The sequence below is a fragment of the Lontra canadensis genome, unplaced genomic scaffold, assembly GCF_010015895.1.
Source record: "Lontra canadensis isolate GAN:19392208 unplaced genomic scaffold, GSC_riverotter_1.0 scaffold35, whole genome shotgun sequence".
NCBI classification, from domain to species: Eukaryota; Metazoa; Chordata; class Mammalia; order Carnivora; family Mustelidae; genus Lontra; species Lontra canadensis.
Genome location: NW_022631029.1, coordinates 2,403,718 through 2,429,851, shown reverse-complemented (window position 1 = coordinate 2,429,851; position 26,134 = coordinate 2,403,718). Strand labels below are relative to the sequence as shown.

Here is a 26,134-nt window from a genome sequence, read left to right as displayed (position 1 = left end):
TGGAATGTGATTGGTTAAAGCAAGAATAGCCGGAGCTTTGATGTTTCTGGCCGAATCGGGCGACAGTGGTCAGTGCTTCAACCCTGATAGGCTGGGACGAAGCCTAGTGGAGTGGACCTTTCTATGGAATAGGTTTAAAGGGATGGAGAAGGCCTCACTTGCAGTGCGATAAACTGAATGCGAGCGACTTGGGCGGGACTTAAAAGAAGAGGTAGGGCTGATTGGTGATTGGTGGAGCTGACCTGGCCCTCAGCAAGGGGCTAGTTTTTGCGGACTGAGGTGGGCGTGGCCCAGGCCCCAGGCCCCGCCCAGTTACTTAATATCTCTCCTTATTTTACACATATTTGCAAAATGCAAAAAGACTAAGCCAAAACTATTTCAGACCACGTTTTCTTTTTCAAGCACTCTTCTCCTCTCACCCCCTAACCATTTAAAACCCACGCTAACCACCCTCAGTTTCTTTATTTGTAAGAGGATCAGTTAAATCCAGCCCTCATGAGCCAGGCTCTGGTCATTGACAGCCAGGAGGAGCTATGTAAGCTGCGTCTTCAAGGATGGAGGACTTGGCAGAAAAACAAGAGAATGAAAGGCATTCCAGAAAGAAGGAACAGCCTTGGCAAAGGTCTGGAGGCTTGCAAGAGCCTTGGAGTGGTGGAGACCTTAACAGGTTAATATGGCTGGAGCAGAAGCTAAGAGTGCAGATTTCAATGTGCCTGGGTGCCTACAAGTCAGAGAATTGCAACTTCTTTCCTTACCGCCTTTGGGGACACAGAAACAAAAAAAATCAGCCTCCTAGTGTCTGACAGTGGAATGAGGAAGATTTGGGTGACTCCAGACTCTGCACAGTTTAAACCAAGCACAGAAACAAGGAAAGGATGTTCCAGGCAACACGAAGGGGATCATCGTGGCTAAAGCAAGGAGTATACATGGGTGCAGGCAGCAGGCATAATTTTTAAGGCCCTTGAATGCCGGGTGGAAGAGCTTGAAATGTTTCCCAAGAGCAATGGGGAATCATGGAGGGTACATGAGCAGAGGAGGTGAACAATGAGGTCTCTCTCCCAGGGGCCTGGGTGGAGAAGAGAGTAAAGGGGTGCCTGTAGGTCCAGGGAGAGAGCTGGGCTGGCATCCAGGTGGGAGGGGAGAGGCTTGGGCTCTTATGGATTGAGTTGAGGAAGCCCTTTGGAGATGGGTGTAGGAAAAATGGGCAGGATGTAGGGACGATCTGGGCTCTGAGGAATTCCACATTTACACAGGAGAAATAGCAGCTGGTAGAAAAAGCAGAGATGGGAGGGTCAGCGAGGTAGGGAATAAGAGGGGCCTGTTATAATTCTCTTCCTGGATGGATTTTTAAAAATTCCTTGTTGAAATTCCCATGACACTGTAGAAAAATGCTATAATTACCCCTCCCCCCATTTTACAGATAAGGAAACTGAGGCTCAGAGGTGGAAGAGACATGAGATCAGAGGCTGAGGTGCGGAAGGACTGACATCTCAGGAGCTGGACACGTACCCCCCCCCAACCCCGGGCCTAGAGGAAGCTAATGTCCTTGAGGAGGAAACAGCACAATAACAAGCCACATGACCAGGGGAGGGGGGGTGCTTCCTGTTTCCTGGCCCCTCCCAAGCCAGCCTTGGCCAGCCCAGGGCTAAGCAGGCAGTGGCCAGAGCTACCCCAAGAGTGTCCAGGGATTTGTGCCGCTGACCAAGGTACTCCTAGAGGCACAGAAGTAGAGAAGACTGGGGGTACCCAACCCCAAGACTGGGGCCTCTGACTCAAGAGGACCCTGGGGAAGAGAAGTGACTCTTGAAATCCTCAAGAGGCCCAGACTGGGGACAGAGGGAAGCACAGAGGTAGTGAAAGATAAAGGAGGCAGAGGAGAAGGGGAGATCAGAACAATAGAGATAGTGAGCCGCCTGTCAAGAGGGGCATCGAAATGTACCAAATCCACACTGATAGTTCAAGATCCCTTCCAGAGGGAGGGGATCAATGCCCATTTCACAGAAGAAGATATTAAGGCCGTCAACAGGGACAACGAAGACAAGAGAGACAAGAGCTGAGATCAGGCTGTGGTTTTAGGAGGAAGATTCAGAAGACTGATTTCTGCACAGCAATGAGTGCTCGGGCCACACGGCCCCGAAGCCGGCGAGGGAGGCACGCTCCGCCTGTAAGTGCCCCCCTGCCTGCCGCACCCAGCTCTTTGGGGCCACTCACAGCCCTGCCAGGCTCAGAGCTTGGCCCTGTGGGTCATTTTCAGGGGGAGCTCGATCCTGTGGCAGAGAGTTCCGAGGAGGTTGAGGCAGCCAGCGGGAGTTCTGAGCTGGGCCCTGTGCCATCTCAGGAGAGCCGGGGGCCAGAGGCCGAGGCCAGTGGGCAGGGCCTGGGGAACAGGTAAGGCCCGCTTGGTCTGTGCTCCCCACTCCAGCCCTGGTATATCTTTCCTACCCACAGATGCACCTGTGTTCCTCCCTTGCTCACACACGCCCTGTAGCTTCCCACTGCCTTCCTCAGCCCAACTTTTCAAAACCAGGTTAATGCAGCCCCCGTGAGCCAGAGACCCCATTTCCAGAACCTTCCATCTCTTACCTCACCACAGGACCAACACAGAGGCTGAAGGGGACTCTAGCAGAGGACCCGCCCCATCTCCCGAGGGACCCTGCAAGCCTGCTGAGGAAGGCCAGCAGGCCGCAGATGTAGCCCCACTGGACGGGAAGACTGTCCCCCCCAGGCCTGAGGTCTCTGACGTGTTTCAGACTCTCCAGCATGCTCTGAGCTCATTGGAAGCAGCGGCTGCTGCCTGGCGCCACCAGCCCCCAAGCTGTCCCGGGCCCGTGGAGGCAGGAGACAGAAGCGGGGTGGGACCCAGGCCCTGCTTGGAGCAGGAGGGGGCAGGGGGTTGCCAGAGGGAGGCAGCCCGCCTAGCAGAAAGGAATGACTGGCTGCGATTGGCCTTGGGCAGCCGAGAGGAGGAGCTGATTCGCGTGCAGACCTCCCTGCAGGCCATCCAGGCTGAGAAGGAGATGCTGCAGAGAGAGGTGAGGGGGGCAGCTGTCTAAGGGCGAGGCCGGCCTGGCATAGGTTCAATCATTCGTTCAAAAGAAAAACTTTTATGGAGCTTTGACTGCTGAGTCCTGAACAGGCAATGGTCCGCTGTCTTCTAAGTTAAGGTGGTCAGAGGAGGTGACGCTTGAATGAGGAGGTAAGGAAGGAGCCATGCAAGGATCCGGGGGAAGAGCACGCCAGGCAGAGAAGGAACTGCCCTCCGCGAGGTGGGAGTGTGATTTAGGGAACGGAGAGGGGGCCAGTGTGGGGGCGAAGCGAGGGCAGGTTGGTGATGGGGGCACATTTACAGGGTATTGTGGGCTGTTGGGAGTTGGGCTTTTGCCATGAGCCTGGTGGGATCCTGGAGGGTTTTCCCGGAGCAGAAAGGGGCGGGACCCTGATGCTGAGTTCACGGGCGCCCTCTGGTGGCCATGGGAGGAACAGCATGTGTGTGCGGAGGGCGCGGGATCCTGCGTACCAGGAGGCTTTGGTCCAGACACCAGATGGTGGGAACTGTGGAGGTGGCACGAAATGGGCAGATTCTGGGTGGTGTCGAAGGTGGAGCTGGCAAGCTTGGGTGTAAAAGCCAGAGAAGGGTTGAAGACAAGTCCTGGTTTGGGGTCTGCGGGACTGGAAGGGAGAAATGCGGAGGCTCCAGGAGGAGCGGGTTTGGTGGGAGGGAGACCAGAAGCTGGTAGGGCCCTAATGAGCTCACGATACCCATCAGACACCCGTGTGGGACCATCAGAGAGACAGCTCTGTGTCTGAGTCCTGAGCTCAGGGGTGGTGTCAGGATCAGAGAAACACATTCCGACCTCTTTAGCATGTGGACAGAATCTAAAGACATGTGGCTATATGAGATGGTGGGGCACAGGCCCTCATCTTGGGCAGGACAAGGGGGCTGCCAGAGCCCAGCCTGAGGGGTGGGGCCCACTTCCTGGCTGGGAAAGGAAATCCCCCTCTCCACATTCCTCTCCTCACCCCACCACCTCTGGCAACCACCACTCCGTTCTCTAGATCTATGAGCTCAATTTTTTGTTTTGTTTTAGATTCCAAATATAAGAGAGAGCACAATGTATTTTCTTTCCCTGACTTATTTCACTTAGCATAATGCCCTCAATGTCCATCCATGTTGGGGCGCCTGAGTGACTCAGTTGGTTAGGCTCAGGTCATGATCCCAGGGTCCTGGGATCGAGTCCTGCATCGGGCTCCCTGCTCAGTGGGGAGTCAGCTTCTCCCTCTCTGCCTGGTGCTCTCCCTGCTTGTGGACGCTCTCTCTGTCAAATAAATAAATAAAATATTGGGGGGAAAAAAGGTCCATCCATGTTGTGAAGGATTTCCTTCCTTTTTTTTTTTTCCTTCTTTTTCTTTTTTCCTTCCTTTTTTTAAGGACAAATGATATTCCTTTGTTTATCCCCAGATCTTCTTTAGCCATTCATCCGCAGGTGATCACTTCTGATCATCAAGATAGGTTGCTTCTACGTCCCGGTTATTGCCAAGTAATGCTATAATGAACGTAGGGGTGGGATATCCTTTCGAGTAACTTTTTTTCCTTTCCTTCGCATAAATACCCAGAAATGGAATGGCTGAATCATGTGATAGTTCTAGTATTAATTTTTTGAGGGAGCAATGTATGTTTTGGTATAAACGGCTGCACCAATGTGCAATCCTGCCAATGGTGCATGAGGGTTCCCTCTTCATATCCTCCCCAGCACTTGCTATCTCATGTCTTTTTTTTTAACTAATTAATTTGCGGGGGAGAGAAAGCAAGTGTGCGTGTTTAAGTGGGGGGAGGGGCAGAAGGAGAGAATCTTTAAGCTGACTCCCTGCTGAGCACAGGGCTGGATCCCACCACCTATGAGATCATGACCTGAGCCGAAACCAAGAGTCAGACACTTAACCAACTGGGCCACCTAGGCACCCCAGTGTCTTTTTGATTTTTTTGTTAAAGATTTTATTTGTTGGGGCGCCTGGGTGGCTCAGTGGTTAAAGCCTCTGCCTTCGGCTCAGGTCATGATCTCAGGGTCCTGGGATCGAGTCCCGCGTCGGGCTCTCTGCTCAGCAGGGAGCCTGCCTCCTCCTGTCTCTCTCTGCCTGCCTCTCTGCCTACTTGTGATCTGTCTGTCAAATTAAAAAAAAAAAAAAATCTAAAAAAAAAAAAAAGATTTTATTTGTTTATTTGACAGAGATTACAAGTAGGCAGAGAGGCAGGCAAGGGGGCGGGAAGCAGACTCCCCGCTGAGCAGAGAGCCTGATGTGGGCTTGATCCCAGCACCCTGGGATCATGACCTGAGCCAAAGGCAGAGACTTTAACCCACTGAGCCACCCAGGCACCCCTCTTTTTGATCTTTTTGATAGTAGCTTTTCTAATAGCAATAGGGTGATATCTAATTGTGGTTTTGATTTGCATTTCCCTGATGATTAGTAATTTCGAGTACCTTTGCATGTACTGATTGGCCATGTATATGTTTAAAGAAAGAAGATTCTTGAGTGGCTAAGTGAGTTGCCCAAGGCTCAGTAGTGGTGAGTTTGGCGGGGTGAGTAGCTAGGTTCCTGCTTCCCAGCTGGGAACTGTCCCAGGAACAGGTCTGCGGGAGGGTCGGTGGGTGATTGGAGCTCCCAGGCCTGACCTACTCCGTCTTCCTTCCCCACCCCCACCCCAGGTCCAGGAGCTGCAGGATTCCCTGCTGAGGCTGGAACCTTTCCCGCCTCCCTCCCCGGGCCAAGCAGGGGCCTCAGGCAGTGGCTCCAGCAGTTCCGGGGTAGATGAGGAGCCCTGGGGGACTCAGGTGAGCATGGGAAGCATAAAAACCACGATCTTCAGATCTTTAGGATTCTGGGCCATGAGACTCAAATCCTGGTCCTGTGATCCAGGAGCTTCTGGGGTGGGAAAAAGCTTAACCCCACGATACTTGGCCCTCAATGACAGTCTGGATGAATCAAGTCCACTCTTTCTGACAGGACCCCTTCCCCTTGGCTCACCCCCTGCTCCGGCGCGTCCGGAGCGATTCCAGTACTCAGATGCTTGGACCTCTCCCCACTCGACCCCTCACCCCCGAGATCCACATCATGGATGTGCGGATGGAGCAGCTCCGGGGGTAAGGGTTACAGATGCTGAGCTCGTAAGGGCGCCACAGAGCAGGCGAGAAGTGGGGAGGAGGGTGGAAATCAGCTGGGTCCTGACCGCCCTGGGGACGCCTCTCATTTTCCCTCTCTCCTAATGGCGGAGGCAGGAACATTGAGAAGCTCAAATGTTTCAACCGTCTGCTGTCAGCTGTGCTGCAGGGGTACAAGGGCCGGTGTGAAGGCCTGAGCATGCAGCTGGGCCAGCGGGAGGCAGAAGCCACAGCCCTGCGTATGGCCTTGCAGTACAGGTCAGTGCCTCCCACCCACAATCTGACTAGTGTGGAAGGGAATGGGTGTGCTCAGAGGATGATCCACAGGGAGAGTCTGGGCCCTCGCAGGAAAGCACTTTCCCATCCGGAATTACTTTTTTTTTCCCAAAGATTTTATTTATTTATTTGACAGAGAGAGCGATCACAAGTAGGCAGAGAGGCAGGCAGAGAGAGAGAGGGGGAAGCAGGCTCCCCGCTGAGCAGGGAGCCCGATGTGGGACTCGATCCCAGGACCCTGAGATCATGACCTGAGCCAAAGGCAGAGGCTCAACCCACTGAGCCACCCAGGCACCCCCCCCATCTGAAATTATTTTAAGGCAATTTTAGCCCAGGGGTGCTGAAGGAGTTTACATGCTGCTCCCAGCAGTGGGAGTGGGGGATGGAGTGAAGGGTCCAAGGACAAGTGGGTACGTCACCCACATGACAAGATGGGGCCAGGAGTCCTGGAGCACTCAAAATCAGCGTCTCACAGCGAGCACTGCGAGGAGGTGTACGGAGTCCTGCTTGCTCTCCGGGAGGCTGACTCGGGAGCAAGAGAGGGGATCCCTAAGGGGGACCTGGAGGTGGCGGAGAAGGAAGCCCAGAGGCTGCTGGCACAAGAGGACACTGCCATGGATGGAGAGACACGACGGGATCCACAGCCAAGGTACCCCTGGGAACCTTGGGAGCTGGGAGGGCCAGTGAGTGGGGTGCTTAGGTTGACAGCCACTGGGAGTGGTATAGGGCCCGCCAGGGTTGGTGTGAAGATGGATGATGGTGCCCACTGATTAGAACTGGCATGATGGTGTTGAATGGGGTTGGTGTGACGTTGGCATACACGGGGTTGGCAGGCTCAGCGGTCGTGACCATTGTGTTGGTGCTATGGTATCCACCGTGTTGGCCTAAGGGACAGTACCTGCTGAGTTGGTGTGATGGCTTCTTCTGGGATGGCATGAGCAACAGTAATCGTTGACATGATAGTGTTCACTATGTTGTCTTGATGAATGGTGGTGCCCATTGGGGTTGATGTCATGGTGTCCATCATGTTGGTATGACGATATTCACCACCGACAAGATAGAATCCATCATGGCCAGTACGATGGAAGATGATAGAGCCCACCGGAGTTGGCATGAAGTTAGCACAACTGTGGTCACCAGTGTTGACATTAGACACCTCTTCTGTTTCCTACAGCCCCAAAGGCAGTAGTGTGGATCGGCCCACACCGCAGGAGGTGGCTACCCAGCTCTGGGGCTATGTACAGCGTCTCCAGGCACGCCGTGCTCTGGTGAAGATTCCCCAAGAGCCTGGCCCGACTTTGGCACCCATGCCCACTGTGCCCCACGCAGAAGCCATGGTGCAGGCCATTCTGGGGACCCAGCCTGGCCCGGCCCTACCCCGCTTGGAGAAGATGCAGATCCAGCAGGACTTGGCAGCTACACGGGTACACATGGGCAGTGGTCACTGTGTTAGTGTTTTTTCCTGGGACAAAACCCTTTGCCCAGGCTGAGAGGGAAGTGGCTGGGGGACTGGGTAACAAAGGAGAGTTCTGCATGGCTGGGGGCAGACTTCCTGGAGGGAGGAGCATTGGACCTGGGATTTTGAGGGATGCATAGGAGTTTGTCTTCTAGAATTCAGTTTCTCCTAAGATTCTGAATCTGGCTTTCCAAAACTTCCTTCCTATGGAGAGGAGGTGGAGGCAGAGGACGTAATCTGTTTTTCTCCCTGGCATGAAAGATCTGAGGTTCTCGAGTTGGAGAAACCCCAGACACTTCCACTGAGATGCTACTGGCCCTTGTCTGGGATATTGGTACCCTCTGAACTGCCATTCCTATAGTGGTCACCTTTAGGAGATGGTTATTTCCCATCATACAGAATCACGGTGTAGGTTCAAGTTCTTGCCTGACCGGTCCTCACTGGGGGGTGGAGGGTCCTCCTGGGGCCTCAGTTCCCCAGATCCTAGAGGCCCCCATCGTTTGCCCACTCCTTGGTCCCTCAGGAGAGTCTGGCAGACCTGATGCTTCGGCTTCAGTTGGTGCGGCGGGAGAAGCGGGGTCTGGAGCTGCGGGAGGCTGCCCTCCGAGCCCAGGGCCCAGCCCACGTGCTCCTGCTGGAGCAGCTGCGCTGGGAGTGGGCCCAGCTCGGGGCTGGTGGGGCCAGCAGTAGTGGCGGCGACAGCAGTGGAGGTGGGAGCAGTGGGGACGAAGAGGAGGTGTCCCAGGTGAGTGGATCTTCCCAGACCTGGTGGAGACAGGAGTATACTGTGGGCCCTGGTGCCCTGGTGCCCTGGTGGATCACAGTCCCCCTCTGAGCCTCAGCTGGCATTTCTGCACAAAGAGATGAGTTGAATGTCAGCGGACTGAATGTCAAAGTTCATACCTGTACTGTGGGCTTTTTTTTTTTTCTTTGAGGGTATTGAGCCCACTAAGCCCTAAGGAGTCTGGCTCTTCCACTCAAACCTGTGTCTCCTCCTTCCCACTCGCAGGCTTATCTTCAGCATCTCCCCTCCAATAGCCCCAGCCCATGCATCACCTCTTCCTTAAATTTTGGCTGGAACTTGCTCCCTAAGGCCTTCCCTTTTACCCCTTCCCATCTAATCAGGTCTGTCCTCTGCTTAAAGCCTTCAGCAGCTTCTGGAACCCTCCTTTGAATCGTCTCTCTTACCTCTGAGCCTTCGTAGGTGCTGTGCCCCTGCCAAGAACACTCATCCCTTACCTCTTTGTCTGATTAAGCCCATGATCTCTTGCAAGTCTGAGCTCAGACCTCACCTGCCTGCAGATGAGATCCCCTGTTATTTATTTCTCTAGGTAGGGAGGAATTTTACCCTCATTGGGGTATCTCACCAGACTGGGGGCTCTGTGAAGGTGGGGGCTGTGGCTGCCCACAGTTTGGGTGGCTTCAACGTCCAGCTTGGCCTGAGTATGCCCTCCACCTAGGCCAATGTCACTTATCACTTCCCTCCCTTCTGCCTCCCACAGGGCCCTCCCGCTATCCTTGGTGGCAGCAGGGGCATTGATGGAGGTCAGGTGGGCAAAGCCCAAGGCCCGGAGCCTCTGGCCCAGGAACTGGCAGCGTCACTTAACCGGTGTGTGTCTGGGTCCTGGGCTGGGCGGGTACGTGCAAGGTTCCATGCAGGCACCGTGTGCAGTAGAGGGCTGGGTGTGTGTCCATGTACGGGTGTGTGCACAGGGAAACACCATGGACAGGTGTGGTGGGAGGAGGGAAGGAGCTCCTTCAGCGAGGAGCTCCTCTCTCCCCACCCCTGCACCAGGGCCCTGGGCCTGCGGGAGCAGCTGCACTCTCTTCGGGAGGAACTGGAACAGGTGGCTCAGAAGGGGCGAGCCAGACGAGCTCAGAGTGCTGAGCTGAACAGCGATTTATGCAAGGCTCACAGGTGGGTCTCCCTTCCCCGGGTCTCCCTGGGGGACCTCAGAAGTGACCCTGGCTTTCTCTGGGCCTCAGATTTCCCCCATAAAGTAGGTGGCAAGTCCAAGACACTCCATACCTCCCCTTTCTGAGTGGAACCCTAGGAAGATTCAATCTCAAAGAGCTCCTGTCTGGGGTTGGAAATACATAGCTCCTGACTTGGTGGGAGGGGGGCCCTTTCCTGGCTCAGCACCCCCTCCCACCCCCTGCAGTGCCCTGGTCCTGGCCTTCCGAGGTGCCCACCGGAAGCAGGAAGAGCAGCGGAGGAAGCTGGAGCAGCAGATGGCCCTCATGGAGGCTCGACAGGCAGAGGAGCTGGAGGTGTTAGAAGCCACAGCAAGAGCACTGGGCAGGCCCAGACCGCCTTCCCGGCCACCCCGGCTGGGAGAGACCTTTCTGTAGGTCCCATTGTGGCGGTGTCTGGACATGCCAAACTGTCACGGAGGGCGCCACCATAAACTGTCCTGGAGTGATGTTTTATCATGTGTGACCTTGAATGTTGGGATCTGTTGGGTGGGATGGGGGCCGATGCACCTGTGGGGTCTGGGACCTGATGGAAGGAGGGGTGGCTGGGCACTTGAGAAAGCCTCCCTGGCTTTGACCTGGAGCCCCGTGGCATGTGAATGTGATGCCAGCCAGATCATGGGGTCATGCCAGGGGTCATGCCAAATCTAGGATATGGGGTGAAGTATTCAGGGTCAGCGAGGTTACATGACCAGAACTGACATTCCAACACTCATCTGTCTCTTTTGGAGGGGTCAAAAGACACGTTCCTTTGTCCATACCCTTCCCAGGAAGATGCTGGGTTTGGCCTGGTAGATGCTCCAAAGAGGAAAATGCCTGTATCCCAGAAGGAAAACTGAGGGCCTAATGATTTAGGGTGTGGAAAGTTAGCCAGAAGACCAATCTCTCCCAAGGTGGAGGTGGGGGAGAGGAGACATCAGAGGGCTTTGGAACTCTCGTTCAAAGGGAAGGTATGGAGCTAAGGTAAAGGGCTTCTGGGTCGGGGGCAGAGCAAAGGTAAGAAATCTGCAAGTGTTTACTCCAGGGCAAGGATATTCTGGCCCGAGGGAGGGTCTGGATGGTCCCTGGCCAGGTTAAGCTCCAGCTTTCACCCGCAGGGCCTGGGAGCCTTTAGGGTCAGGTCAATAGCAGACAGATAATTAGCATATCATTTGCATAAACCACACACCCTGGCACCAGGGACCAGGTGGGACCGGCCAGCCGGATTATTGCTGGGCTCTCCCCCCTCCTCTTGGGGATGGCTGAAATCCAAGACCGGGATTAGAAAGGTTTTCGTCCCCAGCCTAGTGGTGGTGCTAGTGTTGGGTGCTTTCCAGCCCACACCTGTGCAGGTGTGTGCGGTGGCTGCCTGCCGCCAGGGGTCCTGAGGTCAGGCGGGTCTGGCGCCTGGAGTCAACCTGGTCCTCCTGACGCTCAGCTCCTGAGAGATCGCTGGGGTGGGTGACCTTCGGATGGTGCAATCTCTCTGGACAAAAGCCAGCTTTGAAGAAAGCAGGGAAACTGAGGAGGGCAAGGTCCTGAGGAGGTCGGAGGGGCCGAAACAGCAATACTGCTTCCAGCACTCCAGTCCCACCAGTTTGCCTGCGGTGGGGGGGTAGGGGCAGAAGGAGACAAGGTCACCTGTTGAAGGGTGGGGAATGAGCTTGGGCTGTTGTGGGGGGCAGGGGCCGGTTCCCAGGCCGACAGGAGCGGGGTCTGCCGGTTCCCACGGGTGCCCCCTCGGCAGATGGGCCCAGGGCTCTTTGTCACCGGTCCGCAGCCGCCACAAGGTCAAATGTCACCGCGGGGCCGCGGGCAGGGGTCAAGGGGGCGGGGCCGGACCTCGACAGCACCCCCCCCACTGCCCCCTCCAGGGCCTCAGGGGTTTCCACACGCCCTGCAGTGCTACGGGGAGGATTCCGGACAGCCCACGAGGGGTTGGACTTACCGGAGGTTCTAGGCTGTGCCTTGTATGTTTCCCTAGTCTCCAAGCCCACCCCAGACTGCCACTTCTGAGCCTCCCCTCCCTGAACTTGTCCCTCAAGCCCTAGGTCCCTGCCCCCTCCCCTTTTCAATCCCCCTCTGACTCCCTTCCCTGAACTTTGTCTCCCTTCTGAGATGCCCCCTGCCCAGGAATGCTGGAAAGCCCTGTCCAGGGCCCTGGGACCCCTGTCCTCACCCCCAAATAACCAGTCAGCACCTCTACATTCCCAGGCAGCCCCAGAACAAAATGGTCTTTTCTAACCATCCAGGCCTCCTTCTTCAGCAGGGCTTGCAGGCGAAGGAATTCCACTCTAGTCAGTCCCGCGGAAAGTCCTTGCTCCTGTCTAACCCCAGTCCTTCTTGCTTCCTGTGCTTGTTAAAACCTCCCTCAACTCCCACCCAGCCAGACTCTCTCTGGGAGGCCCAGAGGCCCAGGTCTGGGTGTGTGGTGCCTGGCTTATGTGGAACCTTGTTATACTCTTAAATGTTGCATGATCTACAAGATCTCCCAGCACCAACCCCCATGGGGCCCCCAGCTAAGGTGCCCCTTCAGATATAATCTGGAGAAGGGGATGCCTTTTCCCAAGGCTCCTTCCTGCCAAGAGCAGGACCAGTGGGGGCACAGGGCACTGTTTTTCCTGCCGGCTCTGAGCGGCCCAGCCACGTGCCCCGGTGTCCAGCGCTGGGCCCAGGGCCCCGGGGTGGGGCAGGAGAGAAGGCCCGCAACTGGACCTGGGGGACTCCAAGGTGAAAGGTCACTGGAAAGGCTTTTCTAGCTGGTTAAACGTTAACAGGCCCAGAGCAAGAGGGTCAGGCGCGCCCAGCCCAGGACTGCCTGGGCAGAAGGTGGGGGGGTGGTACACAAAAAAAGGGTGCTTAATAAATGCTGGTCGTGTGGGGGAAGCTGTAAGCTAGCGGCAACTGAGAGGCTCCAGGGAGCCTGGCAGAGACATCTGCAGTCCAGGCGGTGGCCTGGCCAAGCCCTTTATGTGCAGCACAGAAAGAAAAGGAAATTAAAGAGGAAAAGGGGCAGGCCCCAGTAGGGATGCTGGGCATTCCTGCTGCCTTTAGCCCAGCTGGGCGGGTGGGTGCCCTGCCCCAAGAGGCCTAAAATCCTGGCGAAGGGGCCCCTGACCTCGCGCCCCCGCCAGCCACAGACCACAACATCCCGTGGCCCTGGAGATTACCAGCACCAGGTGTTAGCTCAAGCTGAAAAAGGGTGGGGTGGGGGTCGGACGCGGCGACTTTCTGGAAGAGGAAGCAAACACAATCCATCAAGCAACTGTGCAAAGAAATGCCCCGTGTGTGTGTGTGTGTGTGTGTGTGTGTGTGTACACTGCGCAGGGGCGTGCCCCCCGGGGGCAACCGGCCCCCTATTATTGCTTCTGCGGGGAATGCAGGGGTAGGGTTCTGAGGTGCGCCTCGAGGGCGGTAGAGTGAGGCATCGTCCAAGGACGGAGGTGGAGGGGAGGGCCTTGGAGAGACATCTTGGCGAGGCTGCGGAAGGGCAGAGGGCAGCAGCGGCCAGGCTCCCGCCGCGGCCCGGCAGGGGTTAAGGCTGGAGTCGGGCGAGGGCGGGGGCAGAGGGGGGAGGAGGGGGGAGGGTCAGGCCGTGCGGCCCAGTGCTCCGCCCTCGCCCCTCCCGCCGGCCCGGGCGCCGGGCGCCGAGCGAGGCCACCCATGCCCTTATAAGGGTGGCCGTCGCCGGGGCAACGAGCGCCCGCCCCCAGCCCGCGGCGCGCGCCCCTGCCCCCGCCCCCGCCCCCCGCCCGCCCCGCGAATGGAACGTTGTGTGTCAAACCGGCCGCAGCGCGAGGCCGGCGCGCGGGGTCGGCGGCGGCGGCGAGAGCGAGGCTCGGGCCCAGGCGCAGGCCCAGGCCGGGCAGGCGCGGCCGCAGAGGGGGCGGCAGCTCGGGAAGCACCGGCCCGCAGCCTTGCAGGCCCCGAGCGGCCGCCTGGGGGCCCGGGGGAGCCAGGGGGCGCGGCGACCGGCCCCGGCGCGCGCCTGCCGCCCCTCCCCCGCGCCGCGGGCGGCCGCGTAACTTGCGGCCAAACTTTCCCCCCGGCCTCCCGCGCTCGGATGGCGGCCCGCTAAGTTGGCCGCAGACCCCGGCCAAGCGGCGGCCAGGCCAGAGGGCGCCCCCTGCGCAGCCTGCGCCGGGCCATGGCCCGCGCGCCCCCGCCGGGGCCCCAGGGCGGCGGGGCGCGAGTCCCCGGGGCCCCCGGCTCGCGCCTCTAGCGCGCCCCCCCGCCCCCAGGCCCGGCCCCGCGCACGCGTGGGAAAGTTGGCCTGGAACCGGCCCGACCAGTTCTGCCCGGGCGCGCGGACCGGCCGCAGGAAGTTGCTGCAAAACTTTTTTGGGGGGTGCAGCCGGTGCCCCCCGTGCGCCGGGCCCGGATGCGTGCCGGGTAGGGTCCCCCCGGGCCGAGAGGGGTGCCCGGAGGGAAGAGCACGGAGGGGGCGCCCCGGCCCCGCTGCCCTGGGGCTATGGCCATGGTGACCGGCGGCTGGGGCGGCCCCGGCAGCGGCGGCGGCGGCGGCGACACGAACGGTGTGGACAAGGCGGGCGGCTACCCGCGCGCGGCCGAGGAAGACTCGGCCTCACCCCCGGGCGCCGCCAGCGACGCTGAGCCCGGCGACGAAGAGCGGCCGGGGCTGCAGGTGGACTGCGTGGTGTGCGGGGACAAGTCGAGCGGCAAGCACTACGGCGTCTTCACCTGCGAGGGCTGCAAGAGCTTCTTCAAGCGGAGCATCCGCCGCAACCTCAGCTACACCTGCCGGTGAGCCCCCTCTCAGCGCACGGCCGCTGTGCACCCGGCCCCAGCTTGGGCCGGGCCTCTGACCTGCTCGGTCACCTTGGGCCTGGCGCTGACCTTCCCTGGGCCTCCACTCCCCTCTCTGAGATAGGGGCACAGACCCCTCTCCCCTCCTCCATTCCATTCCTGGGATTGTGTATACAGTCGGCGCTGTATCGATGCAGGTCCCCCTCCTCAGGTGGTCCCTTGCGGCTTCCGCCCCAGTTCCTTGCTCCTTCTCCCTCCCTCCCTTTTCTCTGGAGAGGGGTCATCTCCGTGCGGGGAAGGGTTGGGGGGTGCTGTCAGGGGTGGGGTCCTAAGCCCAGGGCATCCCTTCTCGGGGATCTCGGCGCGCAGGGGACGCTGCGGGAATCGAACGTGGAACTTGGACTGTGGAGCTCGCAGCGTCCAGGGGCCATTGTCTGCGGCCGCGCGGATCGATACGGCGCGCCCTTGGGGTCAAATATCACTTCCAAAGTCGCCCTGGCCACCGAGGCGGCGGCGGCGGCGGCGGGAGCGAGGCAGGGGTGGCACAGGTTGGCCTCCGGCCTCTTTCGCATGGGTAGCCCTGCTATGGGGGGAGCTGGGCTTGCCTATGGGGGGGGGGATGCCCACCCCCCCCACCCCACTGTGGGCTCACTCTGGGACTTGGGTCACTGGAAACCGCCACCGAAGGGCTGGGAGGGGGGCTGGGTTTGACCACACCTCGGCTGCTCCAACCCTCCCCCCACCGCAGGAGTGGGTGCGGGCCTGGGGCTCCTGGAAAATCCCTGAAACTTCGGTCGACTCTGACAGGGTGGGGGTGAACGTTTCCAAGAAGGAGCCCTGGGCCCTCTGAGGTTGGAGTCCCCGCTGACAGGGTGTGGCCTTACTGGTTTCTCTGGTTGGTACTGGGGTCGGGTGTCTAGCCCAGGACCCCCTTCGCTGCTGCTCTTCCGTGAGTGGTGCCCTTTCCATCCATCGATGAGCTCCTACCCTCCACACCCACAGGAACATGTGTAGGCCCTGTTAAGCTGGTATGGAGAGTCCCATTTTCCAGATAGGCAAAACTGAGGCCTAGCGAGGTCCTGGCCCTGCCCTAGGGCACCCAGGGGGAGACCCTGCCCCAGTTGGGGCTTAGCAAGGGGAACTGGGGTAGGGAAGAGGGGAGCAGCGGAGTCCTGGGCAGAGTGTCCCCAGGGAGAGGGCAGCTGATGGAGGGCTTGTTGGTGAAGCCAGAGGACGGGGTCCTGGGCACCAGAGGCTGGAGTTTGGCCCCAGGTCTGCGGTCAGGGCCTTGTCTGGGGTAGCTGTGTGTGTGTGTATGTGTGGGAGAGCTGGCTCGCTCCCTCCTCCAGTGCTAACTGGGCCACCAGACTTTGGCCTCATTCTTGATGCGGGAATACCCGCCTGCTCTCTGGCCAGGTCTTTGGGGAGGGCAAGGGAGGAGCTTCGGTGGCTCTGGGATCCCAGGGCGCTCTCTGAAGGTGGGAGCAGGGATCTACAAGGCAGGGGAGGGGGGGCGTTGTTTGGGGCTGGGAGATTCTCCAGAAGATCTGTACTGTGTGACCCGGTGAAGTCTCTGGCCCTCTCTGAGCCTCAGATTGGTTCAGCAAAGTCCCCTCGGGGCCTAGCCTGGGAGGTTTGATGCCAGCCCCTCAGAGAGACCCCAGCTCCGATCCCAGCTCTCTCTCAGCCTAGAGAAGGCACAGTGAGGCACAGATGCTCCCTGCCTGTGGAGTCTGGGGTGGGCCCAGGGGAGAGATAGGTTCAGAGCCCCAGGAGAGAGCAAGGGGCTCTGCCCAAGGTTCAGGGAGGACTGCCTGGAGGAGGTCCCTGGGTGATAGGCCTTAAGGCAGGAGGGGTTTGGCAGGTAGAGGAGGTGAAGGGCACTTCTGGGGAGAGTGTGGCCCAGGCAAACACTCAGTAGCAGGTTAGGGGAGCAGTGTTGTAAGATGAGACCACCCAGGCATGGGAGAACTTAGAGGTGAGTGGATCAGAAGTGCTGGACTGAGGATGACAGGGAGCCAGAGAGGAGGGTAGGTGAGCAAGGGAGGGCAGGGATGGAATTGGACCAGAGGCCAGAAGCCTTGGGAGGAGGCTGAGTTGGGCCATGGGTTTGGGTAAAGCATGTTCTCCTTAGGTGGGATAACAGATGGAACTTACTGTTTACCCGTCTGGAGGGACAGGAGATCTGTCTCAACTCTGCAGCTGGGGAAGTTGAGGCAGAAGGCTCAGGACCTCCCCTGAGGTCCTGAGGGCTGGGCCCCTGCCTGCCTGCCTGTCTGCCCCAGGCCAGGCTGTTTCCACCCGGCTGCCCAGGACCCTCCCACTGCCTGCCTGCGGGGCTTTGTTCTGGTTCTGCCTGAGCTCCCTCCACCCTAGCAGGGCCTCTTCCTGGGGGCTAAGGCCCAGCAGGGGACAGAGGCCTGGGCTTAGAGGTTGGCGCTGTGGGACCTGGACACTCAGAGACCCGCAGGACCTCAGCTCTCCTGAACCTGACATTGAGAACCCCCTGGCTTGGGCTTGGGTCCGGACACCCTCCCCGAAAGCCTCCCCCAGATTCCCCCAGACCCAGTGCATCGCATATAGAGCCGGCACCGGGCCTCTCATTTCCAGATGAGGAAACTGAGTCTGGGTGGAGAAGTTGCCGCCCCAGGGCTGGGGCTGAGTACCTGTGGCTGAGATGTGTTTGAATTTTAACTTCATTGAGAGTTCGTTTTACTCTGCGACTGTCTCTGGGTCCCCTCTTGGTACCCAGCTAGGACCCCAGGAGTATCTGCCCCAGGTCTGGGACCTCAAGAGCCTGGAGCCCAGGGTAGAGAGACACCGAGGGAGCACAGGGATAGGGTCTAAGGGAAAGAAGTGCTGGAGAAATGTGAAGAACAAGGGCCTGAACCTTCCTGCTTGGGACTGACCCTAGATGGGGAGCTCACTCTGTTGCTGGGCGGGGCCCCCATCCCAACCCTAGAAGAGGCTGTGATCCCTGAGGGCCATGCAGAGGAAGCTTCTTGGGCTCAGCTGGGAGTTGGAAGGTGTTCCCCCAGAGGAGGCCACATGGGTGTGGGATCTTAAAAGGGAGCACAGGGGTTCATTCATTGATTCATTCATTTATTCATTGGTGGCAATCTTGTGCAGGGTGACAATCCTGGGGCCCTACTGTGCCCAGAGAAGACTGGCCCTGACCTGGCCCTAGTGTCTTAGTTAACCCCCAAGGCCCAGCTCCCTGACCACATACCTTTCTTTGCTGTTCTCACATTGCCCTTGGGACAAAGACCCCCATCCCTTGGCCCCCGCAGTGACCAAGTAAAATGAAACTGTCTCCAGCCTTAAAGCTCTCCTCACCCCTCTGCCTGGAATTGCCTCTCTGCTCTGGGGGAACTTCTATTCATCCTTCAAAACCCAGTTCCAACACTACCCTCCCTGGCGTGCTTACCTACTTTGTTGCAAATTTGCAGGCTTAGCCCCTGTGACCTTCTGGGGATACCTGCCTAGCCCGGGGGCCAGGAGGGTGGGGGAGGGCACTGACGTTTCTCAGGTGCAGCTTTCAAAGGTGGCTTAGAGGCTGGCTCCAGGGGCAGGGCGTGAGTGTCATGGTGGCCCCCTGCCTGCCTATAGGTCCAACCGTGACTGCCAGATCGACCAGCATCACCGGAACCAGTGCCAGTACTGCCGCCTGAAAAAGTGCTTCCGGGTGGGCATGAGGAAGGAGGGTGAGTACCCGCCCGGAGTAGGGCAGGCAGAGGGCCAACAAGCAGCCTGTCTCAGGGGTCTGGGACCCGTGGAGGGTGGGGTCTGGCACCCGCTAACCTTGTTACCACCGATCCCATGATCTTGTAGGCTTCATTCTGGCCCCGGGCCGGAGGAATCCAATTAGCCATAGTCACCGGCAGACGAGCCAGGGATGCAAGGGACACCCTGATTCAGGCCCCCATTAGGACAGTTCTGCTCCCCAGCCCCTCCTCTCTGGGCCCTCTGGCCTCAGAGTCAGGTTCCTTGGCCCTGACACCTTGGTGACCCGTGTGTCCCATTAGCTTGGCCTGTGCTGTCTGAACAAGCATGGCTTTTTTTTTTTTTTTTTTTTTTGATTGCTTTCTTCATCCTCCACCCTCTGCTTTGTGTTTGTCCAAGGCAGGAACTCGCCCGATTAAGGCAAAGGGCAGCTTACCCTTCCGCCTGACCCTGGGCACCGGGAGCCAGAGGGAGGCCCAGCCCCTTGTCTCTGCCCTGGTGACTTGTGTGCCCGGACGGCTGGGCCCAGACGTGGACCAAGCACTCTTAGAATTCAGCTGGAACCCACAGGCTGCCACGTGGAGCCTGGTGGGCTCAGGAGCAGGACCTGACTGGCGGGATGAGCATCCCAGGCTGGGCTTCCTGTCTCTGTCAGGACTGGTGTGGGGCAGGCTGGCGGCTCTTCACTGCTTCTTGAGTCTAGCCTGCTCTAAAGTTGGTGTCTTCTCTGCTGGCTGCTGGGAAGGGCTCTGGCAATGGCCACTCAGTCTTTCTCTTAAGACTGTCTGATTACTCTTTCGTCCTTTTAAGTCCTTTTAAGTTCCCGTATGACTTGCCCCACCCTGACAACCTGGATTTTTGCCTCTACTTGTCCATTTGACCTAAAGTCCTGAGGTACTTCAGATCAGGGCTTCAGATCTCCAAAGTCCCGGGAGTGGGGAAGAAAATCATAATCACAGCTTATGCCCCAAGCACAGTCCACCTCAGGGCCTTTGCACAGGCTGTTGCCACTGCTTGGAGCGCTCTTAGCCCAGATACGGGCATGGCTTCTTTACATCTTCTTCTCTTTTCTTTTCAAGAGGTGGGGGGAGGGGCAGCAGGAGAGGGCTATAGAGAATCTTAAGCAGGTTCCATACCTAGGGCAGAGACCAGTGCAGTGCTCGATCTCACAACCCTGGGATCATGACCTGAGCAGAAATCAAGAATTGAAATGCTGAGCCCACCCAGGTGCCCCTTATCTCTTTCAAGATTTGCTCAGAAAACACCACCTCAGAGAAGCCTTCCTGATTACTCTTCACCATCCTCCTTTCTTTGGCACTATCTACCTTGCTCTGTAGTTACTTGCTCCCCCACCAGAATGTCCACTCCCTGGGGAGAGGGACTTGTGTTTGTCTTGTTTACTGACATAGCCCCCGTGCCTATCCAGGGCCTAGAACATTGAAGGTGCTTAATATGTGTTTCTTGGCTTGAATTACTGCCCATTTTGCCCTTACTATATGGCTAGTGCTGTTCCAAGCAAGTTGGATTCTCATTAATTTAGTGGTTGGTATCATCAGTGTCATTACCATCTGCATTTTACAGGTGGGGAAATTGAGCACCGAGAGCAGAGAGGTGAAGAAGTCATTTCCCAGGGTCAGAGAGCAGTGGAGTTGGGTTGGGACTTGAACCCACACAGTTTGGGCTGAATAGAGAGGAAGAGCTGGGGAAGGGGTTCTCAGGAAGCAGGAGCAGTGAGTGCAAAGGCTTTGAGGTCGGACCATGGCTGGGTGGGGGGTGAATGGTGGGATATGGGGTTTAGAACTGAGTGAGCATAGGGCCCAGAGGAATAGGTCCCTCCCCTCCCCTCTGGGGGGCAGGGAGTGAGATGGGATCCACTCTCTGGCCATATCCAGCTACACCTCTTTGATGGTTGAGACACAGAAGTCCTGTGGAGCCTCAAACCCAAGCCCCCGCTTCCCTGCTCAGCTCTGCTAGCCCCTGGTTCCCACCCACAGTCTCTTCCCCCCATTCATTCCCTGGCTGGTTGACCAGAAGTTCATGGAGATGAGACAGGGCATGCCAGCTCATTAAAGATCATTAGTTTCTGTCTGGCTTGCAGCCCAGTCTGTCCCTGCACCCCACCCACCGTGGCACAGGTCAGGTGAACTATCCCTCTGTGCCTCAGTGTCCTCCTTCCCATTCATCTGAATCCTAAGGACACTGGCCAGCAGTTGGTGCTCCCCTTACTCCCCTTTAACAGGCAAGGCTACTGATGGCTGTTCATGTGTACGGCTGGGATCCCACTCCTAGCATGGGGGGGGGGTGGTCACTGCAGAGGAGACCTGCCCTTGAGAGCCATGACCTGGGGGGTGCGGTGAGGGTGGGAGCTGGAGAAGAGATCCCATCTCCATAGGAGAGATCACTTGCTTTAAGGATAGGCTGGCCAAGGGCCGCAAGTAGTATGAAGGTGACCCCTCCCTGGCCCCCTGTCAGCTCTAGGACCCCCGTGATTGACAGGGGCATGAATGACAAGTCTAGCTTCCCCCACCTCTGAGGGAGGGGGCCAGGCATCCCACCACCCTGCTTATCAGCAAGCAGTGGGCAGTGGGGGTGGCTGCAGTGGGTGGACATGGCCGTAGGCTGAGGGCACAGGGCAGAGCAGGGTGGGGCGGGTCGGACCCTGGCTCTGGGCTCCCACTGGAGCTGTGCACTCGTCGGGTGTGGTGGGAGGTCCAGGGAAAGGCTGGGTGTGGGGAGCCTTTGAGGAGAGAGGCTGAGGGACCCTCTGATGACGTTATCTTTCCCCCTTTCTTCCTCCCCACCTGCCCCCCATGGCCCTGGATACCCACTTTCCCCCCTTGTTCCTTCCCTCCCTCTCCCCTGTCTGGTCTCTCTGTCCCTCAATCCCCCCCCCATCCCCCGGCCCCCTCCCTGCCGGATTCCCTGCGGCGGCGGGGTTGCGGGGTACCCCTCTCTCCTCCTTCCGCTCCTGCCCCCTTCCTTTCCCTCCTTCCCACCCATCTCCGTTCCATCCCCACAGCGGTGCAGCGCGGCCGCATCCCGCACTCGCTGCCCGGCGCCGTGGCCGCCTCCTCGGGTAGCCCCCCGGGCTCGGCGCTGGCGGCCGCGGGCGGAGACCTCTTCCCGGGGCAGCCGGTGTCGGAGCTGATCGCGCAGCTGCTGCGCGCCGAGCCCTACCCCGCGGCGGCCGGGCGCTTCGGCGCGGGCGCGGCGGGCGCGTTCGGCGCGGGGGGCGGCGCCGCGGGCGCGGTGCTGGGCATCGACAACGTGTGCGAGCTGGCGGCGCGGCTGCTCTTCAGCACCGTGGAGTGGGCGCGCCACGCGCCCTTCTTCCCCGAGCTGCCTGTGGCCGACCAGGTGGCGCTCCTGCGCCTCAGCTGGAGCGAGCTCTTCGTGCTGAACGCGGCGCAGGCGGCACTGCCCCTGCACACGGCGCCGCTCCTGGCCGCCGCCGGCCTGCACGCCGCGCCCATGGCCGCCGAGCGCGCCGTGGCCTTCATGGACCAGGTGCGCGCCTTCCAGGAGCAGGTGGACAAGCTGGGCCGCCTGCAGGTCGACTCGGCCGAGTACGGCTGCCTCAAGGCTATCGCGCTCTTCACGCCTGGTGAGATGCGCTCGCGCTCTGGTATGGGGGGCTGCACGGTGGGGGGCGACCTGGACCCTGACCCCGGCTTTCCTGCCCTTCCCACCCCCCACCTCTACCGTAGCTGGCCGGACCTGGTGCCCAGCACGTGCCTGAGCGCTGATGGGGCAGTGTGACACCCTGCCCCCGGTCTCCCTGAGAACCCTGCCCCGGCTCTCCAGAGCCGCAGCTGGGCCCGGACCCGTGACTAAGGCCCCACCAGGCTCTCTGCTTGATTCCCAGGCTCCCTGAGACCCGGGTCCCCGACCTCCACTCTCTCATCAAAGTGCTGTTTGGCCCTGAGCAGACTGAGAGGTGGGAGGATGAGGGAGGGAGGTCCTGGATACCTGGTTCTGGCCCTTGGTCCTGACCTTTGTCCTCCCCAGCACCTCAGACCCTCATCCGCCAAATCAGGTGCTTCTTCCTGCTTACTGTGCAGCTAGGGAGGCAGCCGGGCCGGGATCGCTGGCCTTCCCTGTGCTTTCCACTCCCTAATTCCTGGGCCCTCAGACTTCTGAACCAGGGCCCCCCATCTGCCCCCAAGGTAGCCTCTTGGCAGCAGGGGCCCCCGGAGGTGGGACTGAGCAGGGGCGTGTCTTGGAGGCCTCCCGCTGTGGGTGGGGCTAGGGCGGGGTTGTCCCAACACCTTCCTAGTCCTAGGTTAACCATCTAGCATCCAAAGCCCTATCTTACTCTGGTGGCACAGCTGGTTCTGCACTCTGGAAGGTTTCAGATCCCACTAGGTGTCTTGGTGGGGTCAGGGATGCAAGAACCAGACCTAGGCCACTCTGAGAGGTGGCTTTCATTTGATAAATGTGGCTTTGCCCCTCATTCCCCAGAAGATTCTTTCTCTACCTTACCCGTTATGGGTCCCCAATTTAGATGTTGTCACATTCACTGACACCCTAGGCCATTCTGTCTGAATATTCCCTCTGGGGTTGACCCTCCCAAGTCCCTTCCCTAGCTGCTCCTCTCCTTGAGCTGGATTAGAAATCGTCACCTTGCCAAAGGCCTCAGTCGGGGCTCCTCTGTCCTTGAGACACCACTGTCCACACTCCTGTGTTACTGGCCTCAGTGGAGGTCACCCCAGTGTCTCTTGAGAACTGGCACTGCCCGAGATGCCCCCATTTGTGCTTCAGGCCTCCACCTCCCACCTGAATGCCCTCCCCCACACCCGAGTGGTGCCCTCTTGTCACCCCTGGGGCCTCATGTTCTCCTGCCACTTCCCACTTGATCGACCTGGCCCTTGTCTCTCCAGACGCCTGTGGCCTCTCCGACCCAGCGCACGTGGAAAGCCTGCAGGAGAAGGCGCAGGTGGCCCTCACAGAATATGTGCGGGCCCAGTACCCGTCCCAGCCCCAGCGCTTCGGGCGTCTGCTGCTGCGGCTCCCAGCCCTGCGCGCTGTCCCCGCCTCCCTCATCTCCCAGCTGTTCTTCATGCGCCTGGTGGGCAAGACGCCTATCGAGACGCTGATCCGAGACATGCTGCTGTCAGGAAGTACCTTCAATTGGCCCTACGGCTCTGGCCAGTGACTTTGCCGGGCCGGCCATGCCACGGCTGGGTCTGCACACCTCAAGGGACACGGATGCTTTGGCCTCATGCGGGGCCCCCAAGTGGAGGACCTTGGCTTCTCTCCTCAGACTCCTATTTTTTAAAGACTGTGAAACGTTTGTCTCCTCTGTTTTTTAAATGATCACGAAACCAAAAAGAGAGTGCTTGTCCAGGCTCCAGCCTCGGCCTCCCCAGAACTCCTGGCCAGAATAGAGGATGAGGGACCGAGGGACCCATTCCTGGGACAGCCTGGCGCTCAGCACCCCAAGCATGAACTTTTGGGGCCGGTGGGGTTGGGTTCCCTTGTGTGACGGCCTGGCCATCTGGACCAGAGGGGCCGGCATAGTAACGCGCCAGGCAGATTGTCTGGACACGTAATCCACGTTGGACACTATATGATGAATGAATCAAGGCCAATAATAAAGATGTTTCCTACCTGCGTGGCCTCCATCATCTTTGTGAGGGGAGGGTAAGATGGGGGGGCACCGCACCATCGCCACCTACTGCCAGCCATCTGGAACACACACAACCTAGGAAAGCCCTACTTGCTGTTTTTGTGGGGAAGCATCTGGGAGCCGGGAGGGGTCCAGCAGTCAGCTGTTGAGTCGATAGGAGTTGAGTTCTGTAGATGGCTCAGGTTCAGGTTCAGGTTCAGGCTTTGGCCTGTGAAGGTGGACCTCATGGATTCACACAGGGCCTGGACCAGACACCTCATTGTTTCCTTTGCTCAGCTCTTAGTCATGGTATCTGGGCCCCAGTGTCCTCAAAAGAAACATTTGGGGGTAGTCCTGCCACATGTTTAGACAGAGCCCTCCATTCCCCTGGCCACAGCAGTTGGTTCAGGGAGGGTGTGTAGCCCACAGCTGGGCCACTGAGATTTGATGGCGGGATTTGGAAGTAGGATGTAATTGAAAGCAGAGCCAAAAGAGGAAGACCAACTTCCCAGGATGCCTTTGGAGCCCCTGGATCAAGCCATACCTGAAACCTCTTGGTTCTTCAGTTCCATGATCCCTAATTTACCCTTTTGTGCCTGAGCCCTCTGAGTTTGGTTTCTTTCACGTGTAACTGAAGTAACTCTCGTTTCAGAGACTGGCATCTGGAAGGTGGGCTATCAAAGGACAAACTGAAATGTGGACTTTAAGTTGATGTGGGGTGACGGCATTGGGACCTTGCCATCCCGGCCTCAGAGGCTTGTGGCCCAGCTCTGTGGTGGGAAGGGTGCCCCTGAGACTGATTGTCAGGACTGTGGTTCTAGAGCGCAGGGAGAAAGAGCCTGGATGGGGGGGCAGGCCAGGAAGACGAGCCCTCCATCAAAGATGCCCCTTTGAAAACAGGGAAGAACTCAGGTGTTGCTCTGCAGGCTGGGTCTGTGCTCAGCCCTTAAGCCTCCTCCAAAACGCTTCCCATGAGCACCCAGCCTCCTTCATGTCCATCTTGGAAGAGTCCTAAGCGGGAAGACACAGTGTTTGAATCCATTTCCTGAGGGATAAATGGAGGTCTCATGGATATGCTCTGCCCCCAGAGGGGACTGAGGCAAGAATGGGATGGAGAGAATACTGGGCTCCCATTGGGAAGGGGGACAGTTTCTGCCTGGGGTCCACATCTTCCATGATGTCCTGCAGGCAAGCAAATGTATGTGCCCTCCAACTGGGCCAGACTGAGATGCCCTATTAGATTCTGTCTATCCTGCTGTCCAGTCCCCAGGCCAGAGACGGGGATGTCTGTCTAGGCATGACTGCAGAACTCTTATAAAACCCTACCCAGGGGCACCTGGGTGGCTCAATCATTAAGCATCTGCCTTCAGCTCAGGTCATGATCCCACGGTCCTGGGACCAAGCCCCGAGTCAGGCTCTGTGCTCAGCAAGCTTCTCTCTTGCCTCTGCTCCTTCCCCCCAACTTGTGTTCTCCCTCTCTCTCTCAAATAAATAAAGACTTTATTTATTAATTAAGATTTTATTTTATTTTATTTTTTGAGAGACAGACACAGCCAGAGAGGGAACACAAGCAGGGGGAGTGGGAGAGGGAGAAGCAGGCTTCTCACTGAGCAGGGAGCCCAATGCGGGGCTCAATCCCAAGACCCCAGGATCATGACCTGAGCCGAAGGCAGACAATTAATGACTGAGCCACCCACGTGCCCCAATAAATACAATCTTTAAAAAATTGTCACAAGGCCCTCCATGGGGAGCCTGCCCCTACCAGTGCCCCACCCACCCTGTCTCCGGGTGGGCATAGAATGGGCACCACGAGACTCTCCCACAGAGCCAGGCCTAAGAGCTGTGACCCTGGAGTCAGCCACCATTCAGCGGCCATTCAGCCTGCCGTGCCCTGGGAGAAGTGATTTTTAAGGCTCAGATAGGGTCAGCATTAGGGAATCCAGCGGGTCTCCTGGGCTGAGTCTGCCCCCTTCAGGAAGTCCCTGGTGTTCTGCCAAAGGAATTCGGTAGGATGCCCACTAACCAAGACTAGGGAGGGTCCTCAGCCAGCCCTCCCTCTGTTACTGGAAGCTTTTTCTTTAAAGATTTATTTAATTATTTTAGAGAAAGCGAGAGAGGCAAAGGGAGAGGAAGAGGGAGAAGCAGACTCCCCACTGAGCCCGGTGCCCAAGGCAGAGCTTGATCACATGACCCCCG

At 58.5% G+C, this 26,134-nt stretch overlaps 2 protein-coding genes across 7 annotated transcripts; both read left to right on the top strand.

Annotated features, from left to right (window-relative positions):
* The first annotated feature begins 63 nt into the window (after positions 1-63).
* Positions 64-10,310, top strand: USHBP1 (USH1 protein network component harmonin binding protein 1). Of its 6 annotated transcripts, none has more exons than XM_032867587.1 (13): positions 64-211; positions 2,077-2,164; positions 2,255-2,388; positions 2,594-3,032; positions 5,703-5,828; positions 6,001-6,137; positions 6,273-6,413; positions 6,907-7,080; positions 7,606-7,855; positions 8,411-8,632; positions 9,390-9,496; positions 9,683-9,805; positions 10,050-10,310. In XM_032867587.1, exons 2-13 carry the CDS (start codon positions 2,111-2,113, stop codon positions 10,237-10,239), a joined length of 2,097 nt encoding a protein of 698 aa, XP_032723478.1. In that variant the 5' UTR covers positions 64-211; positions 2,077-2,110; the 3' UTR covers positions 10,240-10,310. The 6 variants fall into 6 exon arrangements, 5 of the variants coding, with proteins under 5 accessions (XP_032723478.1, XP_032723477.1, XP_032723479.1 ...); XM_032867586.1 differs by lacking the exon at positions 64-211 and adding an exon at positions 1,209-1,471; XM_032867585.1 differs by lacking the exon at positions 64-211 and adding an exon at positions 1,610-1,706.
* A 3,325-nt stretch (positions 10,311-13,635) lies between these two features.
* Positions 13,636-23,944, top strand: NR2F6 (nuclear receptor subfamily 2 group F member 6). The gene is made up of 4 exons (XM_032867582.1): positions 13,636-14,604; positions 18,217-18,311; positions 21,350-21,934; positions 23,211-23,944. Exons 1-4 carry the CDS (start codon positions 14,312-14,314, stop codon positions 23,483-23,485), a joined length of 1,248 nt encoding a protein of 415 aa, XP_032723473.1. The 5' UTR covers positions 13,636-14,311; the 3' UTR covers positions 23,486-23,944.
* Positions 23,945-26,134: the final 2,190 nt, after the last annotated feature.

Excerpts from the sequence above, each read along its gene's own strand:
- USHBP1 (XM_032867587.1), top strand. The coding sequence starts at position 2,111 with ATGAGTGCTCGGGCCACACGGCCCCGAAGCCGGCGAGGGAGGCACGCT. Across the intron at positions 2,389-2,593 it reads GGGCAGGGCCTGGGGAACAG|GACCAACACAGAGGCTGAAG; the intron begins GTAAGGCCCGCT and ends ACCTCACCACAG. Across the intron at positions 6,414-6,906 it reads CGTATGGCCTTGCAGTACAG|CGAGCACTGCGAGGAGGTGT; the intron begins GTCAGTGCCTCC and ends AGCGTCTCACAG.
- NR2F6 (XM_032867582.1), top strand. The coding sequence starts at position 14,312 with ATGGCCATGGTGACCGGCGGCTGGGGCGGCCCCGGCAGCGGCGGCGGC. Across the intron at positions 18,312-21,349 it reads GGTGGGCATGAGGAAGGAGG|CGGTGCAGCGCGGCCGCATC; the intron begins GTGAGTACCCGC and ends CCATCCCCACAG. Across the intron at positions 21,935-23,210 it reads TATCGCGCTCTTCACGCCTG|ACGCCTGTGGCCTCTCCGAC; the intron begins GTGAGATGCGCT and ends TTGTCTCTCCAG.